The 19,589-nt window shown below is 40.0% G+C and overlaps 1 protein-coding gene across 1 annotated transcript; it reads left to right on the forward strand.

Moving 5' to 3' along the window:
* Positions 1–214: 214 nt before the first annotated feature.
* On the forward strand, positions 215–18,345 carry ube2d3 (ubiquitin conjugating enzyme E2 D3). Its single transcript, NM_001016064.2, is given in 7 exon segments — positions 215–284; positions 10,434–10,497; positions 12,997–13,028; positions 13,764–13,841; positions 13,951–14,056; positions 15,139–15,232; positions 17,688–18,345. Coding segments are annotated over 7 exon segments (444 nt in total). The 5' UTR covers positions 215–260; the 3' UTR covers positions 17,734–18,345.
* The last annotated feature ends 1,244 nt before the right edge of the window (positions 18,346–19,589 follow it).

The raw sequence follows: 19,589 nt of genomic DNA on the forward strand, positions 1-19,589 counted from the left end.
TAAAGAAGACACCCGACGGGTTACTGAGTGGTTCAATATACACCCACTTCTGTATTTAGGACCCTTTCAGTCTTCGCGCTGTCACCCCCTCCCCCGCTTGTATTGAGTGGGCGGCTCCGGATTGTAGCGTGTCCCGGATATTGTACAAGGGGGGCCCTCACCACCTCCTGTTCCCTCCTCCTTCTCTTCCTCGCCTCCCTCCTCCTCCGCCCAGCTCGCCCGAACACCCGCCCGGCACCGGCAGCAGTAGCGACAGAATTATGGCGCTGAAACGGATCCACAAGGTGAGCTATGCCGGAGCCTTTTTTTAATCGCTGGCTCTTCACTACCTACACGCGTTTATATTCTTCCAGTGCTGTAATGTGTATGTGCTTCGCCTTCACGTCAGTATACAATAAGCACAGGGAGCTGGCCTGGGGCCTGCTCGGAGCCATAGCCGGATGGGAAAAGCTGTTTAATCCTGTGCCGCAGCCAACATTTCACCTCTGGATACGCCGGATGCTCTTGCCAGATCCTCTTATCACTTAATTTCCGAATTATACATGGGAGTTTGTGTCATTCAGTACATCGCGAATGTGTGCAATCGCCGCGGTTTGCCTTTGTATACGTTCTACTTAGGTCGGCGTTACTTCGTGTAGATGCGGCTCTTTATGCGCAGGACAAGCTATAGCCACAAACGGCGTATCTAAGGCTTTATTGTTAATTAATACACGGACACATTAAATTCACACATGAGTATAGATGTGATGTAATGGTGTAGCCAGCAGACACCCACCCCAGCGCACAAGTCCTCGGTTCCCCCCTCTTCGGCTGCTCCCGCATTATAAGATGGCGCCGCTGCCTGTCTATGCACATTGTATAAAGCACGGATGCCTAACCCGCGGCGCTCCAAAGCTTATTACACTACGGCTTCCAGGCTATCTCCCTGCCGGACCTGTTGGAAGCTGTAGGTCATCGTGTGTGTAGCCGCAGGTTGTCCGTTCCCCGTGTTTCCAGTTGATATGTCAGGCCGCAGTTCTGTTGTTGCGCTGGGTGTTGCCTGGCTGTGACACAGGGCAGCGCGGGATAGTGTACTGGCTAGTGGGCTGTCACGTGTAAGGGAACCCACGCAGGGCCACGCGTGTGGCCGAGAAGCCCTTGTCACTGACAGTTAAACACGCTGAGGCCTACCTGTGTATGTTACAGTGTCGCATTCTCATTAGGAACTGTGGGCTGCCCTTGGAACTTGCTTTCATTTTCGCGCAATGATTTGGGCTTTGACTCTAAGCCCCATAACGACTCGGCCCCTTCTGTTATTAACCTGCCTCACTCATTTGGTTGCAATTTTAATAAGTTTGTGATGCAGGAGTTGCTTCAGTCACGGTTGTCACCTGAGTAGAGCAGAGTCCCTGTTATGTTATTTCTGGAAAGTGTGTTTTAGCTGTGCTCTGTGCATTGTTAGAGAATGCTGACAGCATGCCTCAGTACTGTAGCGCTCTCAGGGGGTTAGTGCAGTAGGCTAATGTTTGAGTCACACAGTACTCCTCCTTGTTTTGGCCCAGGAAGTAGTACAATGTGGCTCTGAAATGGCTGTGCATGTCAGTCTTGCTTATGTTGTCAGCTTATTGGGAAGTGGCAATATTCTATGCCTGTTCCTGTCAGATGTATTGGCCACTTCACAGGGTTAGTGTTATATGGCCTTGAACAGGGATATGTTTGGAGTTAAACATGCCAAACAAGTGGATTTCTTTTTTGAAATGCCCACTTCTGTGTTGAGCAATATCAGGCTGTTCAGAGAGCTAAACTATCAGATCGCAGCAACATTAAACGCAGGTCATCAGGGCGAGGACTGAATCAACCAGTTTAAGTGATCCTGGACCTGACAGGATTTTTAAACATCTAGCCGATTTTTGTGCCATATGTCAAGCAGGCCCCTTGGAGGACCCCATAAAAAGCTGCTGACTTGTTCTGAAGGGGCCGAATTGGCGGTGTAAATCTGTCCATGGCCATGTTTGGCCACCTTTAAACCAATTGCCAAGAGGTCGATTTTATAAACATGTCAGGTACTGTTTTGCCTCTGATGTGAGTGCATGATATAATAGGTACTTGACAGTAGGGCTGGGCGATATACCGTTTAATACCGAATACCGGTGTGTGTTTTTTTTTGTTTTTTTTTTTAAACTATATTCATTTTTCAGATACCGCAATACCGGGGTGTCAGGGTACTCACCCGTGTGGCACGGTCTCACGCGGCTCCTTGCGTGCGCGCGTCCCATTATCCACAGGACGTTGCGCACGCGCGTCCAGGTGCGCGTGCGTCAAAGCGCACGTACGTCAAAGCGCACGTACGTCAAAGCGCACGTACGTCAAAGCGCACGTACGTCAAAGCGCACGTACGTCAAAGCGCACGTACATGTCAAAGCGTGCATGTCCGTGACGCGCTGACGGTGCCAGTTCTGCGCATGCGTGGGGGGTATTTAAAGCTATCAAACGCCTCCTCCTGTGCTATGTTGTCTGCGGCCTTGCCTGGGAAACTAAGCCTGCCTGATTTACCTTACGACTTTCTGTTGCCGATCCTTCGCTTGCCTGACTCTGATTTTCAATACTGCAGTAATTATTCTCTAATTTAGGTGTTAACCCCATTTCCTAATAATCATGCATGGAAAAAAAAAAATACCGTCAAATACTGTGACACCGATATAATTTTGAAAAATACCGTGATATAAATTTTTGGTCATACCGCTCAGCTCTACTTGACAGAACTATAATTTTTAGCTCAGTATAGTGGTTTCAAAATGGAAATGAGTGGGACATATTGTGGCTGTTTAAGTCGTTATATGGCTTCAGTTTGCCAATGGGTTCAGCATATACAGTGTTTTTAATACTAAATGGCCTATGAGCTTATTTATCAGGCAATTGGCCTATTGTTTGTAGGAACGCACTGGTTAAATAGATGGTGGTAGTTGCACTTCACCTTTGTCAGCAACCCCATTAGAAATAAGATCTTTACTCAAAGTTTATAAAGGAATAACATATGTAAACTCTCATTAATAGGTTGTATTTCCTTGACTAGTACCTCAGTCTCATTGTGTGATACTGTTATGAGAACTCGAAGAATGAAGACTGAAATTTGCGTTGCTACAAGATGTCAAGAGGTCTTCTACAGGTACAGCTGTGGTGGATCCATATAGGACCCTTTATGCAGCTGTTTGGAGGCTCCTTCCAGATGCCTATAGTAATCTTTGTCAAGGGTCTGCTTGAACTAGCTGTAGTTTTGGGGAGACTTGTTTAACTTATATGGCAAGTTGGCTATACACATAAAGGATCCATTTGTCTGTGGGTGTTGTCAAATTCCTTTTGTTCACACACCCATCATAGATGGGCATATACAGCACTACACCAACAGGCTGAAGTCATTGAATTTTTATTTTTTTTTCGGACCCCTGCAAAATATTGGGCAGGTTGATAAACTACAAACCAGGTCTGTAGGGGCTTAGTTTTGTAGACATGCAGTCTACAAAACTAGATGTCCTTGCTTCATTCCCTTTCTTTAAGCTTTTTAGGTCTAGTAAGCAGGACCCATTTTACCTCAAACATAAAAATGTCATACTCATACTGGAGGTTTGCACCCTTCTATTGTACAGAGTTTCAGAATGTTAGTTATGTAACAGCAGCTAATAATTAAGGGGTATGTTCAGAATGTCTGAAGTTAGTTTAAATGGTTTCAGTGCAGGTAGAGTAAAGGTGGCCATACACGTAAAAATCCACTCGCCTGGTGATGTTGCCAAGCCAGCGGACCTTCTCCCGATATCCCCACCTACGGGTGGGCGATATCAGGGGAATTAAGGCTAATTTGGGCATTTGGCACTGGGGCCAAACAATCGAATTATAACAAATGGAATAGGCGCAGTTGGTTCGGGGACTGCATCAACGAGCCAATGTGGTCCCCGATCCGACTGAATTTTTTTAAACTCCTCGATTTCAGGTCAGATATCGGTCGGACAGGCCAGTCGTCCAAGGGACCGATATCGGCAGCTACAATCGGCCCGTGTATGGCCACCTTAATACAAAAAAAGGTCTGGTTCTTATGGGCTATTGTACTCTTTGTAACAGTAACCATGTTTGATATTACAGATGTGGGATCTATTATCTAATGTGTTATCTAAATATCTTAATGACAACTATGATATAAAAATAAAATTGTTTAGGCAAAACCTTGATATTACAGATACATTTGGGTAGGTGGAGGGCCATTAAAATGCTTTGGAGAACAGTATCTGGCAAAGCAAACTTCTATTTGGACAGCCATCTAGTGTTTTGATAGTGTGAGGACTAAAGCATACTGTTACATAAAAGCTTGTGTAGAGTCATAGGGTATGTTATACTGAGTACAGTTACAGATAGCAAGCATGTTGTTGAAAAGGAGCCTACTGAGATTCACAGGTAACATTTGTTACTTGTTCATAGTGAAACTTTGTGTCTTCCTTTTGTTATATTGATGTAGGCTTAGGGCTCTGGCACACGGGGGAGATTAGTCGCCCGCGACAAAACTCCCTGTTCGCGGGCGACTAATCTCCCCGAGTTGCCATGACCCGCCATCCCGCCGGCGAACATGTAAGTCGCCGGCGGGATGGCAGACGCGGCGGGGCGATTTCAGGAAATCGCCGAAAAAGACTCGCAAGTCTTTTTCGGCCATTTGCGCGAAATCGCGCCACCGCGTCTGCCATCCCGCCGGCGACTTACATGTTCGCCGATGGGATGGCAGGGGTAGGCAACTCGGGGAGATTAGTCGCCCGCGAACAGGGAGTTTTGTCGCGGGCGACTAATCTCCCCCGTGTGCCAGAGCCCTTAGTGTTGCATAATCTTTAGCTTTGATTTACAATCACTCAAGGGTAATGACTAATGCAGGCAGCAAATGCCCCAACTAATTGCGAGTGACAAAATTATTTAACATAGATGGTGAGGCTACACGTGTGTTATTGCTTTAAGGACTGTCACAAATCTCTCAAAGTATGAATACTGAGGTAGGCATTACAGTAAAAGCTTTATTGGATTTTCCAAACTTGGCAAACATTTCTTACATTATAAGGCCAATGTTTTGAAAAATTAACATTTTAGATGAGAAATGTCACATACTATCTCAAAAAGAACCCTGTGGATGCACTTTAGGGATTGTCATTAAAGATGCACTTGTGTGTGGCAGTTTTTTACTTGTGTCCCACCAGTTAGCTCTAGACAGCCACTGTCAAAGCATTTGAAAAGCAGACTGTTATAATAAGCCTCATTTACGTGCCAGACATTAGTACAGGTCTAGGACCCATTATCTGGAAACCCATTATCCAGAAAGCTCTGAATTACAGAAAGGCCATCTCCCATAGACTCCATTACAGGCAAATAATTCACATTTTTAAAAATGTTTTTTTTCCCTGTACAGGTATAGGACCTGTTATCCAGAATGCTCGGGACCCAAGGCTTTCCGGATAAGGGACCTTTCTGTAATTTGGATCTCCATACCTTGTCTACTAAAAAACATTTAAACTTCATTTAAACCCAATAGGATTGTTAAGCCTCCAATAAGGATTATTTATCTTAGTTAGGATCAATTACAAGGTGCTGTTTTATTACATAGAAAAAGGAAATACATTTTAAAAATTAGAATTATTTTCTTATAATGGAGTCTTTGGGAGATGGCCTTTCCATAATTCGGCTTTTTGATGAGGTCCCTGAGCCGACTGCGTCTATACCAGTCGTTGTAATTCGATTGTTTGGCCCCAGGGCCAAACGACTGAATTGGTTTGATATCGCCCACCTGTAGATGGGGATATCAGGTCGCCAAGCGAGCGGATCTTAGCGTGTGGCCACCTATTAGGTGCCATATAAGATCTTGTTGTGCGCTCTCCAATTAGGAAAATGTTTATATCCTGTGGAGGGCTTGGATATTTAGAACACATCATTTATTTATGCAGTGTTGGTATCTTGGTTCATTGGTAACAAACAAGGGTTTAAAGAATAAAAATTGCATCAGGGCCCAGTACACAAGAGGTTGCTATATAATGAACATGTAACTGGCTATGTGTCTTGCTCAGTACTTTCAGAGTCTTGCAACAGCTGTCTGCTGCTAGTTCCATGTGGGCAATATTCACTCTAATGGCTTAGTAAAATATTCTTGGGCACTTTATACACAATTATCTGAAAAAGCATTTGTGTGCCCAGACCATAAATTTCCTGTGCACTCATACAAGCACGCAGGTGGGAACATTTACAGCAACGCTTGTGCAAAGGACATTTTGCTGCCAGAAAATTTAGTACCAACGTAAAATGAATTATTCTCTAATATATTTTTCACTTACAAAGGTAAAGTTGAAGTAGATGGACCAAAAACTATATTGCTTGTTTGGAGCAGATTGGAAGAATATGGCTGTAGTCATTGATATGATCAAATTCTGTGGTTAACATTTCTTTTAGACAAAGATACTGCTACATCTATTTTCTTTGTGCCATCCAGTGTTTTTTACACAGAAAACATTGTACACTTAAAACCCATGTATTACTCTACACACTGGTTAATAAGCATGCAAAACAATTTTGTGCTACAGAAGGTGACATAACATTAGTGTTATCTTTTAAAACACAGGCTGTAGAGAATAGAGAAGCTTATTTTTTTAAGCTCTTGTATGGTGTGACTAGTATGTAATAGCAAATTAATATATGTAAAAGTTAATTTTGTGATTAGCACCTGCAGTGTAACTACAGTCACACTTTGACAATTCCTGGGGGTTTTGTTCCTGCAATTTTAACTATAATTGGCTCCCAGATAAAATGTCATAAAAATTTACCCTAAAGCTGGCCATGCATGTAAAGACAAACAAGTGGATCTTTCACTATTATGCCCATTTTGAGGTTGCCAATATCTGGGTGATCCTATCTTTTGGCCTGTGGCCAACATTTGGGTCATAATTCAAGCCATTAGGATGAGGAAATATCAACACAAAGATGCAGTCCACAATCAAACCTGTCGGATTGGCTAGATATCAGGCAGGCCCTCGGTTGGCCCAATAAGCTGCTGGCTTGGTCCTGAACCACCTAGTTTGGCAGCTTTTATCAACCCATGTATGGCCCTCTTAAAGCTAAGGGCACATGGGCTTTGCCTCGGCTTCTCTCTGCCTGCTGTTTTTCACAGACGCCGTGCCTGTCAGTGCAGTTACACAAAGGAGAAGATAGAAGTGCGTTGGGTTATCTCTGCCTTCAGAGAAAGCTGAGGTAGAAAGAATTTGAGGCACAGCATTTTTTTGGGTACATTGAACTAACTATAACAGACTTCAGTGCAATGTGCATTGCTTTAATTTTCTTCAACAAATATTTAAATGTTCACACAATTTGTATATGGAGGGTTAATAAAGTATTCATATTTGTAGAAACGCATACTATAATCCAGAGATTTCTCAATATTAAACCATTTTTGAAAAAGTATGGTTTTTTAGGTCTTGGTCATTAATCCAGTGTGTTCCATTTTAAATATTTTCTGCATAAATGTATTTTTTTTTTATATAAAGGTCCCTGTTGTAGCAGATTCTAAATCAAAATAGGTTATATTTTCTTAGGTTGAGAATACAGGCTACGCCATTTATATCTAGAACTAACACACCATGTTTTGTGTGTCTGTAGTATATTAGATTGCTGACTCACACTGGAATCCTCCAGTTCAGCTGACTATACACTGAGATCTGCTTGTTTGGCAAGGTAACCAAGTGAGCAGATTTCTCTGATTTGGCCATCAACTATTACACCAACTGTTGGATCATATAGGGGCTTTTTGGGATTTGGCAGAGGTTTTCAGGGAAATTACTTTTGAAGCAGGATTTTCAAGGAGGGGGGGGGGGGCAAAATATTAGGCACCCTTAAGTGAAATAGACTAAGTTTCTCCTTGAGCCAGTGCTCTTTGGGGAAAAAAAAATTGCCACTTCCCGCTGCACCAGCATTTTCTTACCTTCAGTCCTTTGCCTATTGGCATTGTGCATGTGTAGTATAGTTAAACTTAATAGCTCATCTCTACCCCCAGTTCAGTAACCACTTAAGATGTCGGTGGAAATGGATGGAAAATGCCAGAGCAGTGCTTAAAACCGGGAGCTCGGGGGGCTAGCAAGCTTGCACACTGAATCATTATGTATGCCCCAAGATGGCTGCCTGCCCCTGGGAGCAAAAGCTTTTTGATAGGGGCTATTGTACAACTGGAGAAGTGCTTTGTTAGTCCATTAGTTTTGGGGTGGAATTTTAATGTGATCGGTGCCCTTTTATCACAGCAATGGGGTTTTGCCAATTTTAGGGCAAAACACTACAGATCTATCTCAGCTCGGCATGAATTGAAATCTGCAGTGCACATTTTTAAGTACGGTAATATCTGATTGTAATAAGATGTGAAAGTATTCACTGGACACGATTGGTTGCATCTTGCGGCTGATTCTCTTTAAATGTGGGAACATTTCTAGCAATGTGTTGTCTTTCACACGATTAAAAAAAAAAACCAATGAATAATTACCCTAAAGTGCAGTATCACTGATATTCAAAAGATGCTGTCATAACCAAAATTCTCCATACCAGCTTCCCAATGCAACCTTTATTTCTGCTTTATGCTATCCCATAACAAAGTTAATTTCTTGAGAGGTAATTCACATGTACAGGTATGGGATCCCTTATCCGGAAACCCGATATCTTGAAAGCTCCAAATTATGGAAAGCAAGTCTCCCAGAGACTCCATTTTAATCAAATAATTCAGGTTTTTAAAATTGATTTCCCTTTTCTCTGGATCAAATACAAAGCACTATTTTATTTTTCCGGTATGAAGATCCACAGTACGGAAAGACCCCTTATCCGGAATACTTGGTCCCGAGCATTCCGGATAACAGGTCCTATACCTGTACTATCATTTGGTGTCCTGGCAGGAATAGGTTTTTGTATTAAGGGCATTATGCACTTTAATGAAAAAGATTTTGTGGTGAATTGTTTACAGGACAATAACATTTGGTTTGGGTATATGGCTTAGGAAAACCTTTCTAGTTCCCTGAAAATTTTGACTAATGCTTATGTCATCGCTATGAGTGCTAGTTCTGGAATCTGCCCTTTCTCAGTTCTGCATTCCTCAACATGAATTCATATTCAACATTTAGTATTCACTGCCACCAAGTCAAAGGTTTATATTTTTATGTACAAAGACATTTGATGTTTTTACCTTCCTAACTGCTGCATATTCTGTCCAAAATCTGCCTGATTTGCGCAGTAACATCCGGATCTCATTCATTCCCATCTCTACACACACACATGGTAGATAAAGACAGTATAGGCCTTTTCTTGCTGACGTCATGTGCTATAGGCTTAGTGGGAAAAACAACTTTGATTTTTTCCTTGTGTTGGATGAGGTTTTCCATTTGGAAAATTATGGTTACACCCTATGGGTTTTTTTTTTTTTTTTTCCTTAAATACAATATATGTGCTTTTATAGACGCTTTACAATGTCTTGAATTCCATATTCAGTTATTCTTAAAGGACAAAGAAAGCCCTATTCACTGGGGGATGCCAATATGTTGGGGAGCAACACAAGCTTGAAAAAGGTTCCTGGGGGTAGAAATACGAGCTCTAATTGGCTACTTATTAGCCCCTATGTGGAATGGCACCTACAGAAGGCTGTTTGGCATCATACTCATTTTTATGCAACCAGAAATTAAAAAATGAACACCTGCTTTGAGGCTACTGGGAGCAACAGCCAAAGCGATTGATGAGCAACATGTTGCTCATGAGCCACTGTTTGAGTTAACTTTTAGTATGATGTAGAGCAGTGATCCCCAAGGGTGAACAACCCCTTTTAATTCTGTGTATAACTAGTATTCGGCAAAGCCTGAAATATAGATTTTGTGCAGGATACTTCCAATTTATTGCAACCAAACATTACTTATGTCAACTTTGAGACCGTTCATGGGTCAATAAAAAAAAAAAAAAAAAAACTGAAGGCAAACGCCTATTATTATTATTTATTATTATTATTATGAACATTTATTTATAAAGCGCCAACATATTCCGCAGCGCTGTACAATAAGTGGAGCATTTGTTCTTCTAGAAAATCAATTAACCAATTTTTATATTTCTTCCAAGTAGGCATGTTCTCAAGGGTAATCTTTCTTAGGACCGGTAGAACCAAAAAATGTTTATTTAAATTTACTGTTACCATGTATTTGTAAACATTGCTTGGCTTCATAACAACTACAATTCAGTCTGCTTCCTGCACTTTTTCCAGGGCAATGCTATGCCCATTGTATGCTCCTGGGTTGCAGAATGCTATTTCTAACATTTGCAGCCATTCTGTTGTGCACAGTGTAGGTATTGGTGTAAAACTTCGCAAAGATGTCTGTATGGTGCAGAAAAACATAAATGTAATCCAAGTTCTCAATTCCTCTTGTTTTTAGGAACTCAATGATTTGGCACGTGATCCTCCAGCTCAGTGTTCTGCCGGCCCAGTCGGAGATGATAGTAAGCCACTTTAAATTCAGCTATGCAACTATTTGTGGATGGGCGTTTTTGTATAATATACCTAATTTTAAAACATATAGATAATCTAGCAGACACAGAGCGTCTTTGAAGATATTATGGAAGATAAAGATGGCCTGAAAAAATATATAACTGCAGTATGTATTCTTGCTGAATTCCTACTGCTATTTAACTGCTCTTTAACGTTAAAGGCTGGTAAGAAACACAGTAAGATAGTCGAATGCGTTAAAATCACAATTATTTTACACCGTATAACCTGTAAATAACCTTATAAAGAGCAGTGCCACGTTTTATTATCTTTAAGCTAATTAAATGTGTTTATAAGATAATCACTTGCTTTAAGGATCATGTTCCACAGGGAGATAAGTAGCCCGCAATTAAGGTGGCCATACACGTGGCGATCTGACGATGTTTCGTACGACCATCGGTCGCACGAAACATCGTAAGATCCGCCACACACCATTCAGGGCTGAATCGGCAGGTAAGGAGGTAGAAACAATAGGATTTCTACCTCCTTCTGCCGATTCAGATCTGAAGGGAGAATTTTGGTCAGGCGCCTTCTATGGCGCCCGATCAAAATTTTCAAACTGGTCCGATCGGCCGACATACCATACACGCACCGATTATCGTACGAAACGAGGTTTCGTACGATAATATCGGTACGTGTATGGCCACCTTTAGTCTTAGCTACCATGGGCGACTTCGGACTAACGAAGCAATGTGTGTGCCTTCCCACCGGCGATTTACATTATTGCTTGTGGGAAGGCGTTTCAGGGAAATTAGTCGCCTGTGGTTATATTCTTTGTATCGCAAGCAAATAATCTTCCCCCTTGGGCCATCAGCCTTAAGAAGCAAAATCAAATTGTTAGGTAACCCTAGTGAGTGAGCATTTGACTGTAAAGAACTTGCTGGCCAGGGTTTTTTTTCCATCAAAGGGATCCCTGTGCTTTAATTAGAAACTAGAAATGTGCTTAAATGTGACAAGTGTAAGCACAAACAGTTGCAGGCGATCTTAGTGCAAATATATGGGGGTTAGATTTGGACACAACATGGTGTTCCCCATGTACCTTTAAATGTTTTAGTTATTACATAAAAGTATTATACAGAATGTCTGGCACATTTCATGCTGTCTTGACAAGAGTCAAGTGTGAGTGAGTGTAAGTTTATTGTAGGGTACAATATTTTTGGTTAATTTGAGTGTGTGCTTCCAAAAAGTGTCCCCTGTGCTTTTGTCTTTCAGTGTGAGCAGGTTAGAGATTGGATTTGACTGCATTAGGATAAACCGGGTTAATTAGCAGGTTGTTTATATAATAGGATTATATACAAGATGTTACTGAAATTTGAAGACTGGGGGATAGTTAGAGTAAGTCCGCTTTACAATAGTTGTATAGAATAGTCTACAAACTGCTATAGGCCTCATTTATGTATATTTTATAATTGCAGTTGGGCAACAGCTTGAAGCCTTTAACCTTGTAGAGTATTTATACTCTACAAGTAGATCTGTTGCGTGCCAAAGTTGCTGCTTATTACAACTTTGGTAGTAGTGGTAATACATTCAAACAAAAGATTTGTGCACACAGACTTGTCCTAAGGCGGGCGATATCTGAGTAATTCGATTGTTCGGACCGAGGGTCAAACAATCAAATTACAGTAACGGGGATAGGACCCATTGGAGCGAAGGCTGCATTAATGAACCTACGTGGTCCCCGATCTGAAAATCAAACCTGCCCGCCAAATTTTCAGAATCAGTCTGAAGGACCCGAGTTGGCAACTTAAATCTGCATGTGTATGGCCACCATAACACTATAATTGGACAGGCTGGAGAATTTCATGGTACATTTTCAAATAAGCGGGTAAGCTGTTACAATTGTTTGGGTGCTCTGCATGAATGATGGGAACAATAGAAAGCTGATGTGAATAGCTACACATCAGCTTATTTAAATAAACTATAGTAGTGTTTCTAAAGCAAACACACCAGTTTTACCAGTGCAGGGCACTGGTCCTTTTCATTTTCTTCCAGAATTTTGGCAGCTTATCTGCCAGTGTATGGGCACCACTGACAGGCCTACCCAACCAATATCTGGCCTGAAATTGACCTTGATTGGGCAGGTTTAATTTTCCTGTCTGATAGGGGGAACACATTACCTAGTTGATGCGGTTCGACAGCCCATAAACCCGCTTTGTTCATATATAGGTAAAGGGCTGATACTGATCTGTGGAATTACATTTTTCTACGAAGCAAGGTTATTTTCTCCCTGTAGTGCAAATCCTGTGTCTAAACTTAAAAAAAAATCTAGTGTTCACTGTATCCCCTGACTGGTCAGAGGAACAGCTCCTCAATGTGCATATAAGATGGCATGCCAGTATTTAAATATCATGTTACAGCTTGCATCTAATGTACTGTTTTAATTATATGATTTTATTGTTTGATATTCTTGATATTAACGTTCTCATACTTTTTTTTTTTTTTTTTTTTTTTAGTGTTTCACTGGCAAGCAACAATAATGGGACCTGTGAGTATTGAGTGTTTTTAATTTGGAAGGTATTTGGTGCATATTTAGCTTGCCATAAGTGTACAGATTTTACCCTTTAAATTGACAGACGGCTAAACGCCTTCCTTCCTTTAATTCACGGACACCAAATTGTATGCTTCAGCTTTATAACAAAGGGAAGGTATATAACCAGGAGAATAGAAAAATTACTTTTTTAGTGGTACTATGCAGCATAACGGCACAACAAATACTGAGAATACACAATAATACTGAGTTGAGTAGAAGGAAACAATAGTATATACGCATGGAAATAAATTGAGGGCCATCTGTGAACTACAACTAGATACACTGGTAAACTTGTATAGCCGTAAGGTGTCTTGCATGTAACAAGGTTGGATGGGGAAGGATTACTGCACATTAGGTTCTTTAGCTGTAAACCGTGTAAAGATGGTGTTATACTGATCATTTCCTGTGTTAATCAAAACAAAACAATAAATGCGATCTAGCAAAGCTGGTAGGTGTTGTAGCAAAAGTAATTTAAGAGTGCTGGGGGCACAGCATTATGCAAAAGGCTTTTAAGTGGATGTCCTCAAATCATCTGCAGTAATAGTGTGTAAAAAAAAAAAAAAAAGTTGTATCATTTTTGGACATTAATCTCATAGCAGTTTTTGTACCTGATTAAAACAGATTATAAATTGTTTACAACAGGTACTAATTACCATATCGGTTGTAGTAATCTTGTTCTTCTTTTAACAGAATGACAGCCCATATCAAGGTGGTGTGTTTTTCTTGACGATTCATTTCCCAACAGACTATCCCTTTAAACCTCCTAAAGTACGTAAAAATGCTTGCACGCCGTTTTGTTTTTTCCTTCCCCCTAGTTTTCTTGATTTGTTTTACTAGGTTACTTCAAATATTCCAATTCCCCCCCTTATCCCCTTAGGTTGCGTTTACAACAAGAATCTACCATCCAAATATTAACAGCAATGGCAGCATTTGTCTTGATATTCTCAGATCACAGTGGTCCCCAGCTTTAACTATTTCTAAAGGTAAGGTAAAGCAAATGTTCTTTGCAAAGTAAGATAATAAGAATAATGAACACTGGCAAGACTAATGCTATTTTTTGTAATAGCATTCATCTTGCTTTTTTTCCCCAATCTTGTTTTAATAAAATGGTATGTTTTTACTTTGGGAGGACAGTATAATTTCTGGTTGTATCCACAATTGAAACTGTCTTCATAAGCATTAGACTTCATTAGCAGACCTGGAGCATTCTTCAATTGTGGCCCCTACAATTCCTTTCTTAGTGACAATGTAAGTATTTGATATTTTAGATTAAGCATTTGATTAGATTTAGATTAAAGGGGACCTGTAGCAATAAAATACCTGTTATAAATGTATTTAAAAATCTGAGCTGTCAAATATCGATAGCCCGCATCTATGCCTCAGGCACAGGGGTGGGACAGTTGGTTACTTTTGCTTTCCATTCAGCAATTGCTAGATTCCCCCTCCTCCTTAGTCTATAATTGCATAGCTTTTGTATGGGCATTGGGTCCCCCATTCTGGTACATAAACAATTTGTGGGGTGATGTAAAACTTGCATTGTCTGCAAAAACATGCCTGCCTGCTTGCTGTCACTGTAAATTCCAAGACTGACAAACAAAATGTAAATAAACTTTAGTGTATAAATTATTTTTGTTAATTAACATCCTAAAAAAAGGATTTGAAATTACTTCTTAGGGGGACAGGTCCTCTTTAATTACATATCTATATTGTTCACAGTGTGCAGGGCATCACTGTACATTAACTCTAATTGTCCCATGTCCAATTACTTATTAGGTTGTTGACTTGCAATAGAAAGTAGTGCTAACTACAGTTTCTATTAACATAATGAGCCAACTGTGTCTTGTGTATGGTCTTTTAGGTCAGTGGGGCATGTTGAATGATAGTTTTCAGTTCTGCATTAAATCCACAAATATTATAATTTCTTGGTTTTCTTATTGTTTATAGAACAATTTGCATTGCAGATTAACTTTCCAAAAATCAAGTGCTGGTAGCTAATGGCAGTAATATTTGATATTTTGTACTCTATTTGTGAGAAACCTAACCACTGTTGGCACCTCTCTTTCAGTTCTTTTGTCAATTTGTTCACTGTTGTGTGACCCAAACCCAGATGACCCTCTAGTGCCAGAGATTGCACGGATCTACAAAACAGATAGGGAAAAGTAAGTATCATTTTTTAGGCATTCAAAAACAGAACTTAAAGGGTTTAAAATTCCAGTTATTGTTTTATACATGTGCAGTTCCCAAGTCTCTGTTTAATTTACTAGGTACAATAGGCTAGCAAGAGAGTGGACAGAAAAATACGCTATGCTGTAGGGTAAGCGTGCTTTACTTTGTTGTGCTGACAACGAAGTGTTGCAAGCACTTGAATAGAGCATGACTTTGAAATAAATGCTTCTGCATATTCTGTGCTTTATTGAAAGGGTTATTTGGTGTGTGGCATTAAATAGCACACTGCATGGCCAGATTTATCACTGTAACTAGGATTTGGGACCTTGTAATAAGTGAACAGCGCAGCCATGGTCATTTTCTCTTGCAATATTTAGACTTACATTTTATAACAGCCTTTTAAATGTGTTGTTGGAACTGCTGCTATCTTATGTGTTAAACACATCAGTCCTTATCTGCAGAAGGATGTTCAGCTGCATGTTGTGTGTGGCTGCAAAGTTGTTGCTAGCGTATCTGCACTTCAGAATTTCTTGTTTTACATTGTGCCAATTTTTAAAATACATTTGAACTGCATCATGGGTTTATTTTTTTTTGGGGGGGGGTTTGTGTGGTGGTTGGGTGTTGGGTGCTATATCTGAAAAACATCTGGTACTACCCTCACTCCAGGGAAACAGTACTGTTATTGACAATGGTGGGACACGCAGAGTTGCCAGCTGTGCTCTACTATAGAACACAGCCATTTCAGGCAAGGCACATTTTGAGTGTCCTGTCTTTTAATTACATTAGACCAGGATACTTGCATGGTCCCCAGGATACGTGCCTGGCCCCCAGCGTTGCTGTCTAAGGTAGGGTTTTTAGAAAACTTTGTCTTTAAGAATTTTGTCCTATACTATAGTGTCTGATTGGGTACTGCAGAAGATATGGAAATCAATCCCATTATAAGCTTACTGGCTGCTGCAGTAGGATGTGCTTATTTCAGTTTTTGTGACTTTTTATACTTCTTTTCCATCCCAGTTTTAAAGAGGGTTCATTACATGTTTGTCAAAGCCGACTTAGATATTAAGACCAGTGGAAGGTAGCTGGCCATGATTTGGAGTGTTCTGTATTCATTGCAAAGGCAATGCATATCCACGTTATGACTTAAAATTACTGTGCACTTCAGAACACTTTGCAGTTTACTTTTGGTTTTTAACAGGAACACACCTGTATCACGTCTTACATTTATCACTCTTAACTTTTTTTTTTTTTAAATTTCGACTCATTTCCACAAATGTATGACATTTTACTATAGAGCGGGAAAGTTGCAGAAACTATGTCTGTTATGAGTTGTCGGGCAAAAATGCAAATTCTTTAAATTGTTGCACAAAAACCAGTGTAGAAAATCCAAAACCTCTGAGGCAAAAGAATGATCTTTCAGGAAGGGGAAGGGACCTCTGCCATTCACTTCTGCATGATCGCTGCAGGTTTTAGCTGGATTTCTGATGCATAGTAAATCTCTAAATTTGCGACCTGCAACTTTTTAGCTATAAAAATCCAAATCGAGAGGGGGGAAAAAAAAAAGAGCGTTAGTAAATGGGCTGTTAACATGATAGAGAACATATTCAATGTGTTTATGATACCAAAAAAGATTCATTATGCATTGTTATATGGGTATTAATTTATAATCTGTTTAATGGGCTACTTGAAATCCATACTCGGACGATGTTTTGGAGGTTTTTTTTAAACCAACAGTAACAGCTGGCTGGTGATCACAAATAAACTGCACTACAGTATGCTTCCTAACAAGAACCGTATACACCAAAATCTTAAAATACATAATCTACCTCTACACTGCTGTAATAGGTATATGTTATCCCACTTACGGATATGTGTTGGTAGTGTCTGTCACCGCAATTAATATGGAAATACCCCACAAGTATTATCCAACCCTTCAGGCAGGGATTCTGTTTTTCTAGCAGTTGTTGTGCATGATTTGGGACAGGCCTCTACTACGCCATGGGCTGAATTTGGCTTGTACGTTCTTTGTCATTGCTACATAATCATCTATATTGCCCTGTGGATTACATTAATGTGGTTAGTATAGCACTACCATTTCTTAGTGAACTTTGGTGGAATAAAGATTTAAATTACTGATGTTTCTTAAAGGAGAAGGGAAGGTAAAAATCAGAGCATTGTAAAGTTAATATTGAATCATCAGATGGGGTAAAAAAATCCTTCGTTTTTACTTGCATATCTGACAACTCCGCTCTTCAGACCAATTCGGCAGATTATCTGCCCATGTATTGGGCCCTCTGACAGGCCTCCCTGAGTAATATCTGGTCAAAAACCTGGTAGATGTCAATGAGACAGGTGTAATTTTTCTGTCTGAGAACCTTGTGGGCTCATTGATGGGGTCCTTGATCTGACGACTTGTATTCATTTATAATGCTCTCCTTTCTATACTTGCAGGTACAACAGAATAGCCCGGGAATGGACTCAGAAGTATGCTATGTGATGCTACCTTCAAGTCTGAATAACCTGCATTATAGCTGGAATAAACTTTAAATTACTGTTTTCCCTCTCCCTTTCAGACCTCATCTACTTACCTTTCCCCACTTCTTTTTTTTTTTTTTTTTTAATTTTATTTTTTTTTTTTTTTTTTTTTTGTGCTGCCTCCCCTCATGCACATGCTCACATGGGAAGACTTTAGTTCAGCATTGGACAGAAACTGCTATAGACTGTCAAGTAGTTGCCAGAATACTATTGCCCAAGATATATAATCTTTCAAACGGAGCATGTGTTATACCTGGCCAACGTCTTCACTTAACTTGGTTATGAGACTAAACCCATCCTTCATTTCTCACAGAAATGGTGAAGATTTAGCGCCTTTGGGGAGACTTGTTGGGGGGGGGGAATGCTCAATTGTCTAGCATTTTTGGGTGGCAGAAATGCAGTGACAACATGTTTGGTCAACCCTTCCAGTGTTAGAAATTTGAGATCACAAGATGTACTTTATGCTCATAACTGATGTTTTGGGTGGAGAGTTGGTGTTTGAAAATGTATAGCAGCAGAACAGAAAAATGTGATGTATTTTATGCATGTCAATAAATATGACAAGTGGAAATTGAAAGGTGACACCCCATTGAATACCAAGTAGGATCAAAACATTTTGTAATTTTTTTTTCTTTTGACAAATTATTTTTTTTTTTTTTTTTTTTTGGAGGCTCTGAGCTATTAGTTAATCTATCTTCCAAAACACTGTTAATATAGCACTGAATACATGATGCAAGCGTCAATGGTTGACTGATCAACTAATAGCTCTTAGAATTTTTTTTTTTTTTCTTCAATAAAGTTGCATAAACCAATGTGGTAGCTGCCTGACTTAATGTTTGCAACATATTTTCTTTGTAAATGCAACAAATCTGTGTGTATATAAAGTTTGGATTTTGTTCTGTTTGACGTCAAATTATGGTGTACAGTTCAAGAAAACACAATATTTTCCTGTGTTAAAGTTTTTGATCAGCTTATATTCAGAATATATTAAATATGCCCTACAAACTGGGAAGATCCAGCACTGAGTATATGACACAGATTACAAAAGCTGGGTGGGTTTCATACCGGGTAGATGTCTGACTTACAAGGCGGGTAATGCAGGTGAGGCAAAGGAAATCTATCGGCGCACTGCTCTGCGGCGTGACGCTGGTGTACCTGGGCTAAAGGGTTTAAAGATGATAAAATGGGCAAACTAATACTACACAGCCAAATCCCTCTTGGCATGTGGGAGTGTTATTGTGAGGCTTGTTTAAAGTGATCTAATATTTTTTTTTTTTTTTTTTAATGTGGGATGTTTATTAGATCGAAAGGATTATTTGCTCTGCTGTTTACAAAAATACGTATTTTAGTGCAAACATACAAATTTAATCTCTCTAGGTGACTTTATCATGAATGAATAAAAGCAGTACTGTTTTTCATTTCACAATAAAAAAAGCTGTCTGTGCCATTTAGTTCTTCCCTTTTTGTTGCAGTATGAACACATGTAGTTCACTCTAATAACTAGTCAGATATATTTAATCCGGTAGATAACAACTTTGTGTTCAGTTTCCAAAAAAATATTTTTTTGTTTGTAGTAAAGTCTAAAAACTGAAGGATGTATTGGACTCCTTTTTAAGGGATACCACTTAAACAGTGGTATCTGTTGGCTGCCAGTGGGATACCACTCATTGTATATAATCCCTAAACTTTGAACCCCTGGCAGGGACTCCTTGCTTAAAATGCTTGGCAGGTTTGTTTCTTATCCACTGTATAGTAAAAGGTACTACAGCACCACTTAATAAATGGTCTAACAAATCACAAGATTGCAATGCTCACTGC

This window comes from Xenopus tropicalis, chromosome 1, assembly GCF_000004195.4.
Source record: "Xenopus tropicalis strain Nigerian chromosome 1, UCB_Xtro_10.0, whole genome shotgun sequence".
Taxonomy (NCBI): Eukaryota; Metazoa; Chordata; class Amphibia; order Anura; family Pipidae; genus Xenopus; species Xenopus tropicalis.